At 38.2% G+C, this 20830-nt stretch overlaps 1 protein-coding gene across 2 annotated transcripts in view; it reads right to left on the bottom strand.

The window, feature by feature from the left end:
* dgkb (diacylglycerol kinase, beta) overlaps positions 1 to 20830 on the bottom strand; it is an 80220-nt gene that overhangs the window by 26210 nt on the left and 33180 nt on the right. For both annotated transcript variants that reach the window (XM_067600626.1, XM_067600627.1), the window contains 4 exons: positions 19958 to 20043; positions 19211 to 19300; positions 18361 to 18521; positions 8979 to 9043 (listed from right to left, as the gene is read on the bottom strand). In XM_067600626.1, the coding sequence (XP_067456727.1) occupies positions 8979 to 9043; positions 18361 to 18521; positions 19211 to 19300; positions 19958 to 20043 (402 nt within the window). The remainder of the gene's footprint in view (positions 1 to 8978; positions 9044 to 18360; positions 18522 to 19210; positions 19301 to 19957; positions 20044 to 20830) is intronic.

Genomic DNA, 20830 nt, shown 5'->3' with positions numbered 1-20830 from the left:
CACTTAATCTAACCCACAATGATCTACGACCTTATTTTCACACTAATTTCTTCTTGATCAGAGGTGATAAATATCGCATTGACATAACCAACTCTTTGTGCATTGCATCAATGCACTGTTTTGTTTAACATGACACCGCCTAGAGCGCTCCGACTTCGCCTGGCAGTTTGAGAAATGATCTGAGTTGCATCGTCTTGCCTACAGAGATGCAGCAAGCAGTTTGAAAAATGTATTTCTTTCAGTTGCTCTGCAAGGATTCCTGGCTGTTCTTTTTTTTAAAACCAAAAATACTGATACTGATATAAAATATCCAGCAATTTTAAGAGCAAATACAAAAACAGAACTGCTTAAATAACATAGAAGTGAAAGGGTAAGCATGACATCTGAAACCATATTCTTTTTTCCTGTATTGTCGTTTTGCAAACCGAGCTGCTGCTGAGGCAGAAATAATGTCAGCAGCTGATTTAAGCCTCAACGGGCAGAGCCAAAGAACCACTTTTGTTTTATGTAAGTAATGTTGGACCACTGTTGCCAACGTGAATACACAGTCCCCAGATTTACAGGGTGATATTATAATTTTTACAAAGTGACTATAAACAAATGTATTGAATATTTCTACATCTCCCTGGTTTACTGATATAGTATGACAGTCAAAAGACGTGCAGGCATCTGTTTTTTAGACAATTTAAATAACTATATTTCAATGTGAACCAGCTCTTAAATACAATAACTGAAATGCTCTTGAAACAATGGTTATATTTACCCAAGAAGTCTTCAAGACTTTCACACTTAAACCTAACCAAGACATCTTCTGATGCAAATCTCTTGCTTACCACTCAGGAGTTGGGAACTGTGGCAAACATATGAATTTTGTAATAAAAATCTGACATCATAATATTCATCACCTGCCAATTAACAGTTGGTGACACTGCATATGAAACTATATGAAAACAATTAAAAACAAGTATTGCAATATTTTAAAAGTTGAAATGAGACCCAGAATCTCATTAGTGGTACCCTACCACCATGATATACTGGAATAAAACCATTAATTTTGTAAATTGTGAGAAACCTCACATGAAATTAACAAAGCAATGTTGTTAATTAATGATTTCATATTGTTTACAAGGCTCGGGGTGTTTTAGCAATCTGTTTATCCAAGGTCTGACACCTCCAACGACACATCAGCTGGGAAAAGTGAGTCTGTTGGTTTCTACAGTGAAAGTTTAACTGAGTCAGTGATCTTTCTCCATTAGCGTTTGAGAGTAGCCTCTTCAAAAAGCCCACTAACGGTCAGTTATGACTCACATCTTCATTCACATGATGAGTGAGATTCCATCTTCCACCTGCTGGTTTTACTCCACCAGCGACTGGACTACGAGGGATTCTTTCTATCTTATCTTTCTTTCTATCTTCTTTCTGCTATCTTTATGGGCCTGTGCTTAATGAAGATGCATCACGTTGATAAGGTCTAATCGTCCTCTCTGTTGTTAACCTCAACACCAACTGATGTCTCCTTATTGAACTGAGTGTCTGCAGACCCCAACTTCTGAAACCAAATATGCATTGGAAAGTCTTATATGAAATAATTTGACTGGCTAGCTGCAAACTATTTCTCTGATTACCTAAACAGAGGAGCAGACTGGTTAATGCACAGACAAAGGGTGCTGAAACAAACAAACAAACAAAAAAAATCCTCCTCCTCAATAGATGATTTATATTTGTTTTACACAGAAAATTTATTGCAGCATAAAATGCAATTTAAATTCAGTTGGACTCTTTCAACAAATCATACAGTGCAGAGTTGTAGCATCATGGAGCCATAAGACATTGTTCTTGAATCTTGAGATCTTCAGTTTATCTTTATCATTATCAAAGTATATTTTTCATGATATGAATTTATACATATTTCTCAGCCCTACAATTTTATGTGCAATGTCATATCTGTGTTAGTTCACTTGAGTTTGTGTATGTGTGTGTGTATGTGTGTGTGTGTGTGAGTGTGAGTGTGAGTGTTCCCACTGAGCTGGGGGACAGGGCCACAGGTGAGATCCCTCTAAATTACATACAAGTGGTCATTAATTATAGATGACACTTTGGTCACATAAACGATTTCATCCTCAAATGAGGTCTGAGGGCGGCCGCTACTTAGGTCCACCATGCATGTGTGTGTGTGTGTGTGTGTGTGTGTAAATGAGTGTGTATGCATGTGTAATTTAGAGCAGCATCACCTGTGGCCCTGTTCCCAGCTCAGCGGGAAACACGCACACATGTACACGCGTACACACACATTAGCATTGGTGTGTTGATGGGTGCGTATGTTGGTGAATCCGGCGGCCCCATCCAGCACACCGCAGTGCTTTGATGAACATACTCATTATGCTAAAGAGTGCTCCATGCCTGGGCTTCCCTGTGCCTTCAGGAAAGGTTAACTCAGGATGGTTACACAGCACAGCGAGAGCCTGTGGGTGCACAGGGGCAGAGCGGCTCTGGAGGAGCGCGCTGACGGTGTTAGATGTCTCAGGACCAAAAATAGATCTGGGTATGCAGAGCAAATATCATGGGAGCATCAAGGTGCCATGATTGATGCCACAGAATAAACAAACATTGCAGGTGAAGCCACAGAAGCTTTCACGCTGCAGCTGAAAGGTCCCAAATCAGATGTTTTCCTTCACAGATCTGATGTTGTCTGATTAGTGTGGAAAGCAAAAAAACACACAAACACACAGAAAAGTGGTACAAAATTGGATCCTGAGGGATGTAACCTCGATGTGAGGTAAATTTGTCATATTTAAAAACTGGTCTCCAAAAAAAAAAATCTCATAAGTAAATTTTTCCATTAATCACTTGAGAAAGATTTATGTTATTTGTATCATCCCAGTATCCACTGGAATTCTGTCCATATTATATTTCACCTCATGATTTATGCCAACATTCGGTATCAATGCTGAAAGTATTGTGTCCTATATGGAGAGAGGTGGAAAGTAAGGTTCCATTCAGCCCTATGTTTAAACAATGCAATGCAAGGGACTGCGTTGGTGGGGGCGTGTTGTGTTGTATCAGTGAGATAATGAAATATGATCCAGGAAGTCTACTGGAGCTACAGATTAATGCGTTTAAAGGTTTATCAGACGCCAAAACTCTTTTTTAGCTTTCGTTGTAACACTCGCGAGGTAAACAACAGAGACACAGCATTAACATTACAGGTATGTGTCAACCTGTATATATGTGACGTTCAATGACCCTGCGTTATTTTGCTTGTGCTCTCTGTGTCGACACCTCCACTACATTAAAGCACGTCCCCCATGCAAATGAATGAGAGGGCTGTGGTTTTTCACACAGGGCTAATGTTGGCCTGTGTCTTTTTGTGCATAGTGCTCTGGTAAAAAGACATCGGGTCATCTGGCAAAAAAAGTTGAACTAGGCTCAACTTTTTGCAATTAAACGTGACGTCATCCAGCAAAGGTGCTGCGTTAGCCAATCACATACATGCAAGCAAACATTCCAATTTGATTACTTTGTCATTTTCATGTCTCGCTGGTCCATGAGGAAATGCAGTCTCCTCCATTGTTTCCATCTGAGACCCCGTGCTAAGGGTATGGTGGCCGGGATGGTGAATGGGCATGTATCACATCTAACTTTTTTATTATCTGTAACTACGATCTTTCTCTAACCATGACCGAGTGTTTTAGTCGCCTAACTCTTACCATAACTTAACCATAGTGTTTTTGATATAACCATGATCTTTCCCAGACTTTTGGGCATTTTTGCTTTAGCTGACAGCAGAGAGGCAGAGAGGAAAAATGGTGAGAAATGCGGATCACATGCAATAAAGCGCTATAGCCAGAAATTAACCGGGGGTGTTGTTGTTACATGGCATGTTCCTCAACAATTTAGCTACCGGGGCACCCATCTTTCCCCAATTTTTAATCATCTATTGGCTAAGCAAATTTTCCAAGATAAGCTGGCAGCAGAGAAGATGGAGGACATCAGCCATTACTGTCATCCATATACCAGTTTCTTGCCTCAGGACGTAACATGTCATTGAATTTCATTAAAATCCGTTGACAAGGTTTTAAGATATCCTGCTCACTAAAACATGGAAAAGAAAGTGAAATGGTTTTCTTGATTGTAAACTGCATGGACCAAACAAGGAATCTACAATAAATACAAATACAGAAATGATGCTTTTTGTTACATTGTAGAATAGATATAACCTGTCCCAGGTTTATAAATGGGCAGAAAGAAAGTGTAATTTGTGCAAAAGTCACAATGTTGAAACAGAGAACTGGTTTAGAGCATGTCTACCAAACAAAAGTTCAGAAACTAAATAAAAAAACAAACTGTAAATAAAGGAAACTGTATAACAGCACAAAGTTCTTAATTTATTGAACCCTCTCTCTTTCTCTTCCTCCACCTCTCTTTCCTCGTTCCTCTTGCAATCCATCTCTTTCCCCTCAGAGTCAGAGATTAGTGTGTAATTACATGGGAGATCAGCAAAAAAAGTAGGGGGGAAAGGGAGTAGTATATTTTAACAAGGCGGTCGAGGAGGAGTGGCGATGGGGGAGGAGGTGGCGCAGCCCTCGTCACGGGCCGACTGATTGTCTGCTTTTAATCCTCGACCTCATTATCACCTCCAGGTCCGGCAGTGGCAGTAAATGAATCTATCTGCCGAGTGTCAAATCTTCACACCTTCACCCTGGTAATCACCCCAAGGTGCAAATACAAAAGATGGATAGAACGAGAGAAATGAAGGCAGGGAGCGAGAGTGTATGACCCCTGCATTTCATCAACAAAATCTCCTCATTTCATAATTAAGAAAAGCTACATGATGTTGTTTGGTTGGTAATTAAAGCTGATTAAATATTCAGTTTCTTTAAGGTCAAACCAGACAAAATGTATAGATTCGGTACATATGGGAAGCCATTACTGCTGTCAAATTAAAACCTAATAACTCAAATTTTGACATTTTCCTTTTTCAAACTCATACTACAATTTAACATGCCTTTGCTGTGACCTTGAAACCTGTCCAATGGAAAAAATACAATAAAAAAGGAGAAAATAGATGAAAATAAATCCGCATTTAATCCATATCAAAGATGCTAAAATAAATGCTAAAAAATAATGAATAAACATAATTTTATTTATTTTCTTTGCTTACTTAGCTTTCTCAGACTTTTTGACTCTACTGTGTGTGTATATATATATATATATATATATATATATATATAGATAGACAGATAGATAGATAGATATTGAAGTCATGTGGGACTCTAACTGGGTGAAAAGGCTGTAAAATACTTAAATAAAATACTTTATATTGATGTTTAATGGTACTCTGGACTGAGAAACAGTAGATAGTATACCTATCTGTATCTATGTACCTGTATCTATCTTTATATATATAATAAAAATAGTTATATTAATATTAACATTTTGTGCATGCACAAAAATTGGTCTGAAAATGTTTTTATATTTCCCACTATTACATCAGAAAATAAACTACTCAAAGTAACTGTAACTCACTCTGCTTTAGTAACTAACTGGATGCATTTAAAACACAGAAAAAATATTTCAATTTTAAGTTACAAAATATATGAAAAATGAGTCAGGTATAGTAGAAATGTATCTCTGGAAGAGGATTTGTAAGGGTTGTAAGGTGTTAACATCAAAGACTGTGTCTGGTAGGGTGTCACAACTGTGAAAATGTGTGTAATATCACATGTGAAGCTGCTGTATCTTCACGTTTCTGTAGATAGGAAACGTATTTATTTAAAACTGCATTTAATGGAAAGATTACTGGTCATATTTTATATAAGTTCTATAAATTTACAGGAAAGCTTTAGTTTAAATATAGTTGCAACATGTTTATTCTTCACAATTATCTATGATTATTATAATAATTGAGTTTCAGTTTTTAGGCCTTTTACTACCACTTTGGGAAAGCTTGAATATATTGGAGTTATTACTTCTTATTTAACTGGAAACCTCCAGTGCACTGATGTACTGAACGAGTTCATGATGCCTTGAACCATGTTAAAAACTCATCAAAAACATGACAGTTGCTGTAAAATTCTTTTAGTCTTTTCATTTATTCCTGACAAATACACACTTATTGCTGACTTGATAAGAGGCGAAATAAAATCTTTCCTCGAGACTCGCTTCACTTCCCTTCTATTGTCACTAAAGACCTTCCAGTTCCTGAGAAAGAGCCTCCAGCTGCAGCAAAATGACTCTGTGATAAGTTGCAATATACTTCCAATGGACACGAGCCCTTTGGACAAATCCAACAAAATCTATGCTGCCTTGAAAAACTATAATCATGCATTATTGAATTGGCAAGGATAGTGTGTAATAGAGAGATCCTAAACCCATTCCCATTCGTGAATTATTAATAGAATTCAAATAACAGACAGAATAATTTTCTTAAAATATCTCAATCATTTTTCACAAAGACTTAAAATGGTGTAAATCAACAGGGATGCAGTTCATGTGTCCTGTATGTAGATGTAGGAAGTAAATAATATTGCATTTGATAGACAAGAACTGTTCAGGTTGATGTGGATAATTTGGATTTTGAGCATAAGGTACCAGACGCGAATTTGGACTTAACAAACAGTACTGGAAAAGGAAAAGAGGATACCAAAATCTATGAGCAATGTGCCGCAATGTTGAGAAATAAAATGATGATGACAACTCAACAGCCTCTTTGTTTAATTGGGAAATGCAGGATTAATAACGTTACAGTTTCTCCTGCTGGTTGGCATTTCTCCAACATGGTGGCACATCCCTCATAACCATCAGTAACCATTATATGACAGGACTGTTGTTTATCTGAAAGCCCCTTTACTTCCCTTTGGACCATTTCACTGTCATGTCTGCATGTACGAGCAACGAGCAGCAGAAAGATAGTTGGCTAAATGTTGTACTAAGACCAGGGTAAAATATGATAATGAGTACAAATGGGATTATTAGGAGGCTGTGTGTCATCAGTCTGACTGATCCATGATGTCAAACTAGCCAAGCAAATTCAATTAGGCCTGCAATTACTCCCTGGCGCTAGTGGAGACGTATTGGAGACGTTAAATATTGATGGAAGCATAGATGCCACATTTGTTCGTCTCCAAAGGTGAACGCATCTCCTCAAGGTAATCACAAATGCTAAATATGAAGCCTGTCCATTCGTCATTCTGAGCTCCAGAGAAGCTACACTGTCTGTTGTCATGAAGGAGCCACGCAGAGGTTCAACAAATGAACTGCAGGTTTATTTAGACTGTGAGTATAGTTTGTGATTTGATTTCTGGGACATTTTCATTCAATCCTAACCCTTTTTTTTTTAAATGGTCTTATCCTTGGGACATACATCTCTTCTCAAGAGATAAAAAATGTTGAAATTCCCTCTAAAAAGTGGAGTTTATGTGGACTAAAAGCAGTACTAAAATCAGCCACAAAGAGGAGGATTTTAGATTACGAAGGGGTCAGTCCGATCTCCTGAACATTTTCAAAATTGTCTCAACAATGTAAGAATTTACTCAGATCATGACAAATGATAGAAATGTGCCGCTTCAACTTCAACATTGCTGTTAAAAGCAGCATGTTTTATCACAAACCTGTGCTGCCACAAGAATAAAGTGTTGGAGCAAGCCATTAGTCAATATAGGTAGATAACTGCCGAGTACAATTTGCCTTGTGAAGCCAATTTGTAAGTTTTAACATTCCCGATAAGCATAATTAAAATAAAAAAATATTAGGATGCTGATCATGGGAGTTGGAAGATATATAGACCCTTTATTTCGTCTCTTGAGATAAATACACAGGGAACCTTGAACTGAGACCAGAATATGATAACAAGTACAGATACAACACATATATAATCATTACAACACCAATTTAAAATCAACAAACAGCATTAATAGTAGGTCATGAGTGGATTAACTAAGTCAAAAGACTTTTTAAATGCAACAGATTTCCAGCATAGTGCTTTTATTTTGAAGTACCATTTCCAGCTTCCTAGTGAGCAGTAACACTACAACTTGCAGCTGTACAAGCAGCCTATCTGTGCCGACTCTGTCGATCAGGTGACCCTCAAATTGTTCCGATGACTGTGGCGGCCTTTCTATCCGCTGAGACTCAGGAGAAGTTAGCTTCACACACAGAATATATTTAACATGGTTTTACTTAAACTGATTAAGTTTTAAGCTCCACCTGCACTTTGTTATACTAGCTTTATTATTATTTTTGGATTAAAACTGAAGAGTAGCTCAGTGATTTAGTATTGTTTCTTCACAGCAAGTAGGGTTTGAATCCACTGACAGGCAGAACAGATGGATGGAATTAAACTGAGTAGGTGTTGAGTTGGTCTGCGTGGACTGTGACCTGAGCCCCTTTCACACATGCACTGCAACCCTGAAGTTATCCAGACATCATCCGGAGGAGCCGTATGTGAGAATGCAAATGTCCGAATCAGCCGGACATGAATGAGATCATGTGTGAATACAGCAGGTCATTTTCTGGAGAATTCATAACGAGCGAGTGGGTGTGTTGATGACATCTCTGTCATGCGACTGGCATGAAACTGTAAGAGTAGAAACATCTGAGGGTGAAGAAGGAGGGTCATTTACACAAAGACGCCAACGGAAATGTCGAACTGGAGAGACAACGAGATTCATGAACTTGTGTTGGTAAGGGACAACACACAAATTCAAGGAACGGCAAGAGACTCAGTAATAGGCCAAATTACAAACTGGCTACATGACCACGCCTTGCCTAAACCAAATGGAGTGTTTCCAGTTGGACAATCTCCTGTTGTGTGTTACATGTGTGAAAAGGCAACTCCTGACAATCTCTTGACCTGATTCCCCAGAGTTCACAGGAGAAAACTGGCTCTGGTGTCTAAGAGAAAATCTTTACCTTGAGGTTAGACCAACCACTGAGTTAATATGTTACCATTTCTGACAAAAAAACAAACACAAACAAACCTGCTGTTAAACTTCTCAGGGTGCTTCTCCCTCATAACATGGAAACGATGTGCGATCGATGCGTCCTGAAAGAGAGAGAGTCAAATATGTAGTTATGGTACTGACAACATTTGAATAATGAATTTTATTCAAGTCTTAAGATTATATTGTTTAAAAAAAAAAAATACATCCATCTTATCTGCTGACAATGAGACTGCAACATCAAACTTAAAATCTCTTGTTTTGACCTTTTTGCCCAAATTACATCCTGGAGTCAGTGTACACTGTATGCTCGTCCACTAAAGTAGGGAAAAACTTAAGAGCTCCTGCTTCCAGCTCTAGATTTTTCCCTTTTTTGTCCCTGACACATTCAATGTGCTATTTTCAGTTTAGAAGTATGTCACTGTATGATTTTAGGATTAAATTTGTATCCCGCTGACATTTGGAGATGCTAGCATGCAAAGCTACTCAACACCCACGAAAGAAATATAATTATTTGCAGGCAAATATTAGTTTTAACATCCAAGGCCAACTCTTCCTCATTACCTAACTCTTCCAACTTCCCAAACAGTGCAGTTATACCTCACATGTCCCTTGTGTATATTTCTATAAGATGAAAGGAGCTGTGTGCAGGGGGTGGCAGCAGGGTGGAGCTGGGGATGGAGCCGTATTGACAGAAAGCCTGATGAACAGTACGCTATCTCCACACAGGCTAATTAATTAAACACATTGTGAGTAATCACAGCTCCCAACTAACCTACAGGATGCTGCAGACACCCCGGCAACCAAGTTATTTTCTCTCTCCCTTCCTCCACCTCTTCTGCCTCTCTCTCGTTCTCTATAAGTCACTCTCGACCTTTCTCTCACCCTTTCTGATTTTTTTCCCCATTTCTCTCTCTCTCTCTCTCTCTCCCTCCCTCTCTGTGACCTGGGGGCAAAAAAGTGCAGAAACATTTGAATTCTTGGTGTTAAAGTGATACAATTCATGTTACATATGCTCGTGTGGTGTGACTGGTGGAGACACCAGTATCTTAACACCATCTCAGCTTGGTAAGACTGTTATCTAGTATTAAAGCATGAACTTAGAAAAAAAAGGTATATTTATAGTAAATCCATATGATGTGCTTTGCTAATAGAGAGCAAATTACTTTAAATGAGACAGAGAACTGACTACACCTCTTATTTACATGTGCTCCATTTCTGGGTATTTTATCTGGATCATGAAACACATGTTAATAGAGTACTCCGCTGATTTAGCATCTCGTTCCTGGAGCCCGTTTCACAAGAGAAGATTTGCCAGAAGTGCTTACACGTAGATTGCAAATAGTGCCAGTGCCCCGTTTCACAAATGACTGTCATTCGCAACTTGCAGATAAAGTGTGGAGTTTCTTTTGATTAGTTAAACATGTTAAAATTAACACAAAGGAAAATGATCTCATTTTGCAGCCTTTTTTCACATGTGTAGTAGTGCTCCCCGAGAACAGACTTTGATATGTGGAGTTTCGCTTTAATACCAGCTGTAAATGGGATGAGAATAACAAAACAACATTTAGTTAAATGTCCCCTCCAGACAAGTTTTAGGACATATATAAATCATCTGCTTGAAATAATAAATTGTGTCCAACATGTTTTGTACACAAAAAATGTTCAGGTACCTCATTAAAAACACTTAAAATGACATCTGCTCCCTCTCCCTCATTGAAAAAGTCCAGAGTCTATGAATATGTAAATATGTTTTATATCAAAAACGTAACTGCTGGACACAAGATGTCTCCTACTTCCTGTTTCCAAGTCCATTCTCAGTGTATGTGCACTGGAGGTTTCCACATCACACTCGTGTAAGTTGCATACTGGCCTTCGATTGGCTCCAAACTAGTTGTGATGTCACAAATCATGCTTATATGTACTCGTCTTAAACTCAGATTTTAAGGTGAGCACAGAGATACTTTTCTTCTTCAACAGATAAATGTGAAAACAGCCTTCTAGTGTCAAACTCTGCACATATCATATCATCATTCTGCACAGAGAAGCTCAAACATCCAACTGCAGTAACATTTTTGACAAGAGGGGGACTTTAAGCGTTAATTTCCGAGTATTAAACACATGTTATCTTACAAAAGCCAAACTGATCTGTTCCATGGAAGTTTCAATGATTATTTGATTTTGCTTTAGTTCTCATTTTTTCAAAACAGTCTGGTGTCCGGTGCAAATCAAATTGTCTGAAACACTTTGCAGTGGCCTTTTTTAATTGTGTTAATCTGCATGTTTGCTATTCAAATGTATCACAAGAACACAAAAATGCTGCCTGAGTAGCAGTAAACTATATTATTATACTATAATCATACCTTTTGAACGTTTTCAGTTAAATGAAAACTAAATACGCAGTATATGAGATCAATTACGTCATTTAGCGTGCAGAGGACCTCATGAACATATTGTGAAGCCTTAAGTAATGTTCTATACTAGGACTAACAACACTGACATTTCCTTTAATTTACACTTCTAAGTCAGCGTTTGCAGAAGAATGCTGGCAAGGCCTTAGTTAAAAAACACAGACCAAAACTCTGACAAACACAGCAAAGTTGTCTGGCTCTGAAAACACCTCAAGAAAGAATGAGAGAAAGTTGTCGTAAACTTTTTGGGCTTGTTCCTCTCCCCCTCTGCTGAAGCAATCTGTTTTGACCCGCTCCATTTTGAATGGCACTATTGAAACAGCACCTACAGGGAGGACCCCCTGCCAGCTCTCTGTACAGAAATTTAGGAGAAGCCAAAAGAGGAAAAAAAAAATCAATGGAGCTTCTCTTGATGTCTCTTCAAGACGCTGTAAGCAGAAGACCAAAAGAATTTTTCAAGATCCCCGCAGACTCGCCTCACACTTCCAACGCGAGCCAAAAAGGTGAAATGATGGATATATCTGAGAGATTGTAACTTGATTTTCTTACAAACAGGACAATAGCTGCAAACAAGAGAGCAAAGTGAGGAGAGGTTGTCTCCCCTTTGGTTTGGGGTCTATTATCTGAGATGTGTACAAGTGGAGCTGTGGCTTTGCAACAGTAAACAGCGATTTCAAGCAAGTGGATAAAGCACTTTGTCATCCAACACCGCATTTGTATGCTTTAAATGGTAAAACTATTAAAATAAATCAGCCTAATACTGCTACATAGCTGAAATCAATATCAAGAAGAATAGGATATTTTAAGGTGTTAATATTTTAAGAATATTTTTATATAGATTTACAGTATAAGGAAATATGACAAATATGAAACATACCATACCATACCAAAATATTAAGATTGATATTGAGTGCAATAAACTGCATTACACCAGACAAAACTCAACTGTATAAAACAAAAACCTAACTTAATTTGTTAGTTATCAATTTCTATCTGCTTAGAATCATTCATTCAGACATATTTTTAAAACAATAACACAATATAATAATATCATTACAGTACGAATCCACTAAAAGTCAAATTTATTATCATTTTTAATTTTGTTGAGCCCTATGTTAAAGAGCAGCTTAACACCAGCTGAAAATCTTGTTTTAGTAGTTTAATTTCTGACCTTTCTGCAGTGACGCACAGGTGTACACAAGGGTACACTGTGACATCACTATTCTTCTATTTTTATTTTGCTTTTGAGTGACTCAGTTTATTGAGTTTTCACCAAAAACCTCAAAGCATCCTTGGTGGACTATTTCAAGCCAATAAAGAATGAATGACCAAACTTTGGCCCTCAGGCCAGTTTGCAGAATTTGACCTGAAAATTCTCCAGCAAGAAGATTTTACCCCATTTCAGTTTGCTGCCGTTGTCCAATCAGGCTCCAGTATTGATAGACTTTATGAACCAATAAATAAAATCAGCTTTAACTAAACTAATATACACTCTTGAGGTTCAAATTTCATTATTGACCTTAGAATCAGCAGTTGAGGAAACAGTCTCACCACAAAGTCTGTTCAGTAGCTGTTCTGGAGCTTTCAATCAAACCACTTGATCTTCATCAGCAGATCAAATTTGCCAAGTAGTCATGAAATTGTAGATGTTCAAATTTCTACTTTAAGGACTTCCTGTCCACATTGCCTTTGGAATTTGATCATTCGATATGATCTAATTCCCCAAAACAGCTACCAAATGGATCTTGTAGTGCGAATGTTTTCTTGTATACTATCCATTTTTTTTCCAAACCATCATTTAAAATTGATTTAGATGTTGATTTTATATGTAAAAACAAAACCGTAATATCGGAATAAGAGATTACGAGTCAGTCACACCATCAACACATGTAGGACACATTCACATCTCCAGGCTTTGACACCCTCGCGGCAGCGGGACGTTGTCAGCTCACTCACTCTCTCTCTCTCTCCCCCTAGCTGCCCTCAAATAATTACCAATGTAAAAATCTGGCACCCAAATTAATACAGGACATGTGTAATGTCCTCTCATAGCTCAAAGTTTAGTCCAATTATGAGTGGGCCCCAGCGGTTTGATGTGCCTTTCACAACGAGGGAGAATAATGGCTTTGACAGGAGTGCCAGGGTCATTAGGGCGACTGACTGCATTATGGTAGTGGAGCACGCTCAGTGATTAGTTCTGTCTCTCACCCCTGGCCCTGATTGAGATCATTACACTTCACGTCACTTCCACATCCTCCCAAAGGGATGGCGTCATTAATTCTCAATCCCACTGGGCCGCAGCAGAAGGTTAGGTTGGAAGAATTCACACAAAAAAAAAGATGGTCCTTCTTTTTTTGGAAGAGTCACCTGGGATTGAAATGACTTGGAAAATGAGGTTGTAGCGAGGGATTTTTTTTAAAAAAAATTTGTTTGTCAGCTGCTGACACTGCTGATGTGAGTTGTATGAGAGAAAACAGACATGTTTCATCCCTTCTACTTTATTCTTCAATACCACATTTTATTTGACTTCGACTTTTCAATAATTGACTTCAAATTCAAGCACACGTTAGTAACACTCACTGTCTGTGGTGGCTGCTACTGCTGATCTTTTGATTTCAACAGTGTCATTATAGAAACAATCTTCTCTTCATCAGCATAATCTCTGAGGTAATTATGAGCTTGACTTGTCGCATAGTCTTTATTGTATTTTTTTTTTCATTCAACGGAAAGCTAAAAATTTGATGCAAAATGTGTCACAAAATATTATATCACACTCAAATCCATAGAGAGCTCAAAGTCTTCCTAATCCCCCACAAACAACTTCATTTGTCATCATCACGCCTGCTGGGTACTAATCCCACTAACAGAGCAAAGACAAAAGGGGTTATAATGACTTCATGAACCAGCCGGGCCGAAGCTTGTTGTCTTTTAATGTTTTCGTACAAGTTTGGTTCAGCAAGAAGGAATCAACAGTGGGGTGTTTTAGCTTTGGTTAACAGTGTGTGTTAAGGAGCATTCAAAAGGAATTTGGGGTTTGTTAAAAGCCCAAATTAGAGCCAACACCAGTAAATTCAGCATTTTAAAAATGAGAATTATCCCCAAAATTAGAGTGTCTTTGCTGTTTTCATTCACACATTCATGTCTAGTGTAACCACTAACTTTCTACACATCTTCTCATATTCCAAAACTCACTGCATCAAGACCCCAAAATTGTGGCCATATAACTGCTTTTCTGCCTTTTCACTCTGATTTATTTCTCAAATATCAATAACGCTTGTTTATTTTTCAGGTTTGCTGATGTTGTGCCATTGGGCTTCTGGTGGTCCTGAGTTCCCTCTTAAAGGTTCCCCATGGAGTTTTCTTGTACTATATGTATGTTGACATTCTCACCAAAATGCGTTTACTTCCTGATAAAACATTTGTGATGCATATTTTAAAAACACATTTAAACCTGCATTGTTTACATCACTGTTTACATCGGCTAGCGGTCCTCCCTGCCATTGTTGGCACATTGCAACTTTTCTTACCTTGTTACCGCCACAAACTGTCAGTCAGTACGTTAGCTTGAAGCCATTGGAAGGAATGTGTTTCTGCATCATCTTGCACATGCGGGACATACAAACGTGATCAAGAGTGTCCAACTGTAGCACCTCAGACCCCCCCTCCTCAGGCCCCTCTCATGCAGGAATAATCGCCTTTGCAAAAAGTGCTTAGCTGCAGGAAACTACTGTTTGCTTCCCGTTTCGAACCGCGAGTGTCATGTTTCCAACCGCGTTGGAACATATTGTCATGGTGTTTACTGTTGCCATGATGACAAAAGCTGCGTAACTTTAAGAAAGTACTAACCACGTTTCAAGTAATCATTTTAACCCAAACCACGGTCTTTCCCAACCCTAACCAAATGGTTTTTGTGCCTAAACCTAACCAAACCATAACCACAGCATTGTCATACCATAAAACATAATTATTAGTTGTAGTCGTTTGGGGCTTTAATGCTTCGCTTCAGTGTCCCCAACAAGCTTGAAGCACGGCCAAGAAGCAGTGGCAACCGGCAGTGCGGTAGTGCCTTTGCCTTACGAAAATTGGGACAAACTTTTAAATTAGGCCTTGTGGATCTAACATGAGTGAAGATTTCTCGCCTCAAATTTGTCCAGAAACAGACTTTGGTGGACTGCTAAAGTGAAATAAGTGAAAGTTTACATACTTCATACAACGGAACCCTACGACTCATGCTCAAACCCCATTGGCTCACAGAAATGGGGCCTCAGGAGGGAGGTCGGCAGGTGGACCCTTCTCAAGGTGACAGGTTCTGACTCATAAACACATTGCTCCATAGAGCTACTTGTGGGCAAAAGCTTCACAGGGTACCTTTAATCTGGGTTAATGGTTGATGAAAAGGGTCTTTGGTAGTCCTGAGAGTTGATGGTATAGTTTTAGTCTAGTCCATCGTTAGTTGGTATGGTGAATTATATTACTTATTATTACTTTTTGGAATGGACAATGCACATACTTATAGAGCTGGAGTTACAGTACATGCAGGTGACTATATCGTCTTGTCTCATTACTGAACAGGAGAAAACTGTAGTGCAATTGGCATTTTTACGTTGTTTCATTCAACAGAGCAACAATCGCATTGAGCGTAATATTTGCAGTGGAGAAGGCTTTGCTGGATGGAGAAGATAACTTAGCTACTTCTTCAACTTGCATAATGTCTTCACTATCAACAATCTCCACTGGCATCGTAAACTTGCTGGAGAAAACACAATCAGCACAAACTGACGAATCACACCTCTTGCCGTCCCAGCGCAGTATCTCCATAGCAACATTTTTGAAGAGATGCATGTCAACTATGGCGTAGCTACAGCAGATACGCATGTAGGCTCCCAAGCTTCACTGTAACCTCTTCATACACAACTATAAATCCCCCTGTGTTGGGATTTGCATGGTTGCACAAAGACAGTAGCTTCCCTCACTGCAGCAACTCATTCATCCAGCCAAATCAGGAGAAAATTTAAATGTCTATCTTAAAAGTTTTTTAGGGATGACAAGTTGTTTTTGTGAAACCAAAGCACTTCACATACTGCAAATGAATGAAGACATGATCAAGTTTTTTCTAAAATCAGTTTTTAATTTGCCAGTCTTTATTCACTGTTCTTATATGCTAAACATACCTACATCTTGAATTTGCTGTTGATACTTTTTTCTTTGTTTTGGAAACTAGCTTTTTCACAAGGCATTTTGGGACACACTCATTTTGGTTTTTAATGTAGCTGCGCTGTCCAAAAGAAGCTCTGAGTCATGCCCAGTCACAGCAAATTTACAGGATACACAAAGTTGTTTGGAAAAAAAAAAGATTAAGTAACTTGTTATATATCTGTTGTGTTTTTGACATTTATACTGGGAAATTAATGTGCTTAAACAGCAGGATGAATGATCAGAGATTTGTTTCATACTGTACCCACTTCCCCCTGTACACATCACCATATGTTCAACACTGTAGACTGATTACAGCCGTTGTTCTCCTCTATCACAATGTTAACAAGACCTGTCCTCTAATATCCTCTAACATGGTCATTAGGGGCCCAGGCTGGAGGTGTTATTCAACTAACATTTGTAAGGCCATGCATCACTTATGTCCCTGCCACGGTTCATACGAAACTCACAACACTGAGTGGCTCCCTCCTCTGCCACCTGCAAATGTCAATTACCATATTTCCCCCTGACATTTATCAGTAATGCCTAACATGAGCTACGTGAAATCAGTGTCATTATGGTGGAGATGGACAGGGGGGTGTTGATGGGTGCGTACGACCATGCATATACACAACGAGCCTTGTTTATTGATCAGAGAGTGTTGAAGCTTGAGTACATCTCAATATAGGCCTAACTAGAATGTGATCAAAACAAATAAATTGAGTGATTATGCTGTTACTCCAGGTACTGTGTATTGTTTTTATTCAACCCTTAATGACAGAACCAAGATTTATTGACAGAAGGAATTTAATTTTCAGAATGTTTAAGTTGGGTTAAGCTGTTTACTTGCACCTTTGCTATTCTGCGACTGAGTCTGTTTGTCACCATGATTAAACCAAACTTTGGTGTGAAAGGTTTGAAAAGGTGCCATATGCTTTTTTTCTTACCCGCGGATCACAAGTGTGCCATTATTGTAACCCTGCATTCACAGTCAAGTAACGTTTCCTTTGTAATTTGTTCATGGTTGTGGTAATTATGGAACTCATCTTATCTGATATCAGCCTGCTTTAAAATAACAAGAGTCCATGACTGTTCAACACTCAATGATATAGAGTCTGCCTTGAAAATGATCCTTTCACTAGAATTAATTGGTAATCAAAGTTAAAAAAAATGTGATGCTATATTAATAACTAGACTAGATGAGCTTATCATTAAATTTACATGGTAAAAACGGGACAGGTTCTCTTACAGTAACTGGTGTTCTCATAATTGGAGATTAGTTTTGGTTTATTTGGATTATTTAAAAAAAAAGTGTAAAACAAACCTGATGAAACAATCACTACAATAATCTGTGTGAAATCTCCTTTAAGGAGCATCATTTGAAGTGCAGTTACTACACAGCGATAGGTTTTTGTTTTATATTTTTTCAGTCCCACTGGGCATTTAAAATGTGAGTGACTTGTAAGTGCCTTTCCTGCTGTATTTGTTGTGGCCCTTGTGACTCTAAAGAGTACTTATTCATTAAATCCTGACCCTTACTTCTTGCCTTTAAGGCAAAGACACACATCAGATCTCTGAGTTTGAACTAACCTTTCTTTTAATTTTTTTTTTCAGTGTAAATTATGGAAAAATGAAAACAAGAAGCCTCAAGTATGAGCCAGAATGGTGAATTATGACATTCATCAACCTGAGACTCTATCTGTAACTCCATAACACTGGGTAAAGAAAAGAATTATCTCTGCTTGTTAATAGACCTCACTTTTCACTAATCCCCCTGTCTGATCAGTCCCATCAGTGTTGATTGAGGTCTGACTCACCACTCCGATGGAGAAGTAGTTGTTTACAATGCTGTAAGGCACCGGGTCCCCTCGCTCCTCCTTGTCTGTGGGCGTGACATCAATCTTCCAGCGATCCAGCATCACCTCCGTACTGTTCTCGATGTCCCGCAGGATCTTCAGGAGGCTCTCGCCCTCATAGCCTCAGGAAGAAGAACATTAAGTTTTAAAATGGGTCTGGGACCCCCTTGCTGATGTTGTGAGTTAAATATCAGACATTGGCTAAACATGTTTACCAGTGTTAATGTGATGATTCCTCCCAAAAGTCGGCTACAGAAAAGGAATTTGTGTGTTTTTTATTATTTTCCTGGAGACTGCTGATTTTATTTAATGCTCAATTAAGTTCTTGAGCAACTTTTAAGCTCTAATGTATCGCAGATCTTGTCATGCCAGTGATTAGATGCTGTAGGTCTTGCTGTCTCAAGGAGATGCTAAAATTATAAACCATAACTTGAAAAAGTGAGTTTTAGTGTCCATAACAGTCTAAGTCCTGCATTAAAGGCTTTATTCACCCTGACAAGAATAAAAGAAAACATGAAATATTTGCAATTTCTGAAAATCGTTATATTTAAAAGATGATAAATACAAATAATGGCCTTAAAAATCTTCCTTTCTATTGAAATGTATTGCATATATATATATTTTTGGGTTTCCCCAGTGGGTATGAAACTCCTGACAGTTTTATCTCACTATTACCACCTGAACTCTGTGTAAACACTTATAATAGCATTAACACTGAGTTTAAGCGTGGTGTACTTATATCTTTAACTATGAACATAATAAAGTGAATTCTGGCCATGTTATTTCACTGTTATGTCTTTAAGTCCGGTACCTCCTCCCCATCGCAGACATCTTGCCAGGTCGTTGCCCGTGCCAAGAGGAAGTATACACACAGGGGGGTTCCTGTCCAGGTTGGCCTTATCTGGAGCAACGGGACAAATATCACAACACATTGCGAAACAAGGCCAAACCAAGAAAATAAACTCACAGCAAGACTTGCAAAGAAAGCATCAAATCCATTTTGCAGTCCCACAAGTAAAACTACAAGTCAATACGAATGTCCAGTTGTACAATCTATTTCAAGAGACACATTTTGTCTGACAGTTATTACCTCTCTTTGTTTTGATTGATAAAAAATTGAGGCAATTTTTGAGAGCCCGAACAAGTAACACGTCTTCAAGACCAAATAGAGGAGGCCAGGTGATTTGTTTTTCTTCAAATGATGACTAATATGTTGTTTTCCAACTCATGTAATCATCCTATTTTACCACCCCTGAATACGCAGGCTCGGACGTAATGAAAGTGTTTATATACAAACCATAAAGTACGCTTTACCATTTCAGGCTGAACAACAAGAGTGCTGCCGGTTTTGAAAACTAATAAAAACAAATGCATCTTTTTCCAAAAAAGGAAATGGAGTGTTGTATATTATCAGAAACTGAAGACAGTATGAGTAAATATACTGTAGCATCCCGGGAGGTTTGGGAGTCTGTATTTCTTCTAAAAATAAACATAACACATGGACCGAATTCTTCTTAAGTTTTCTTGAATATTATAAATTGTACAACATATTCTGTACCTATGAAGTCCAGGATCCAGCCCACTGTGCCGTCCCCTCCACAGGCCAGCACTCTGAAATCAGGAACATCTCTGAAGAAGTTCAACCTGCAACAAACACAGTCAGCTCTGCACATTACTGCCACACAACAAGCTTAATTTTATATTTCATAAATGTTTTATATGCATGTATTTGTATTTATACCTTTCCACTGCTCTGGTGAACTCTTTTAGCTGTTAATACTAGTGCAATTCAAGTTAATCCCTTTTTATCATGTAAGTCAACTTATGCTCCTTGTACTTTAAGTATTATATGAAATTAACTTCAAAATGTACTGTATTACTACATGTTTTTTCATGTTAAATGTAAATAATCCAAATCAAGGGTCTAAGGAAAGAAACTGTTGTTTGTGGTATAGATTGTAAAGCTCTTTGAAATTTGTGATTTTGGACTAGATAAAAACAAAATGACCTGACCACTGAGACAGTAATACATGTTGGTGCTTAGTGAATATTTTGTATAAATACACTCAACGTGCACTTTATTAGGTACACCTGTGCAATCTAATGCAATACAATACAACAGCTCTGCCATAAATTCTACTGTTACCAAGCTGTAAAAGTAGAAATTAACATACTTAATGGTGGCAAAATATTAGGGACGCTTTTCCATGTAATGCACTACAATGTCAACAAAAACTGAAAATCTATAACAAGAATTTATGGCAGAGCTGTTGTATTGGGTTGCATTAGATTACACAGGTGTTCCTAATATAGTGCATGGTGAGTGTATATGTACTTGTTTAGTCTAATTGTTATCACTTATACATATATTGGGCTACCTCATAAATAAACTGTTACTGTGCTTTTAAACTCTGAAGAAGCCCTGTTGTTG

Source organism: Thunnus thynnus, chromosome 10 (assembly GCF_963924715.1).
Source record: "Thunnus thynnus chromosome 10, fThuThy2.1, whole genome shotgun sequence".
Lineage (NCBI taxonomy): Eukaryota > Metazoa > Chordata > Actinopteri > Scombriformes > Scombridae > Thunnus > Thunnus thynnus.
The sequence above is the reverse complement of the archived record's forward strand: the minus strand, read 5'-3'. Positions and strand labels throughout refer to the sequence as shown.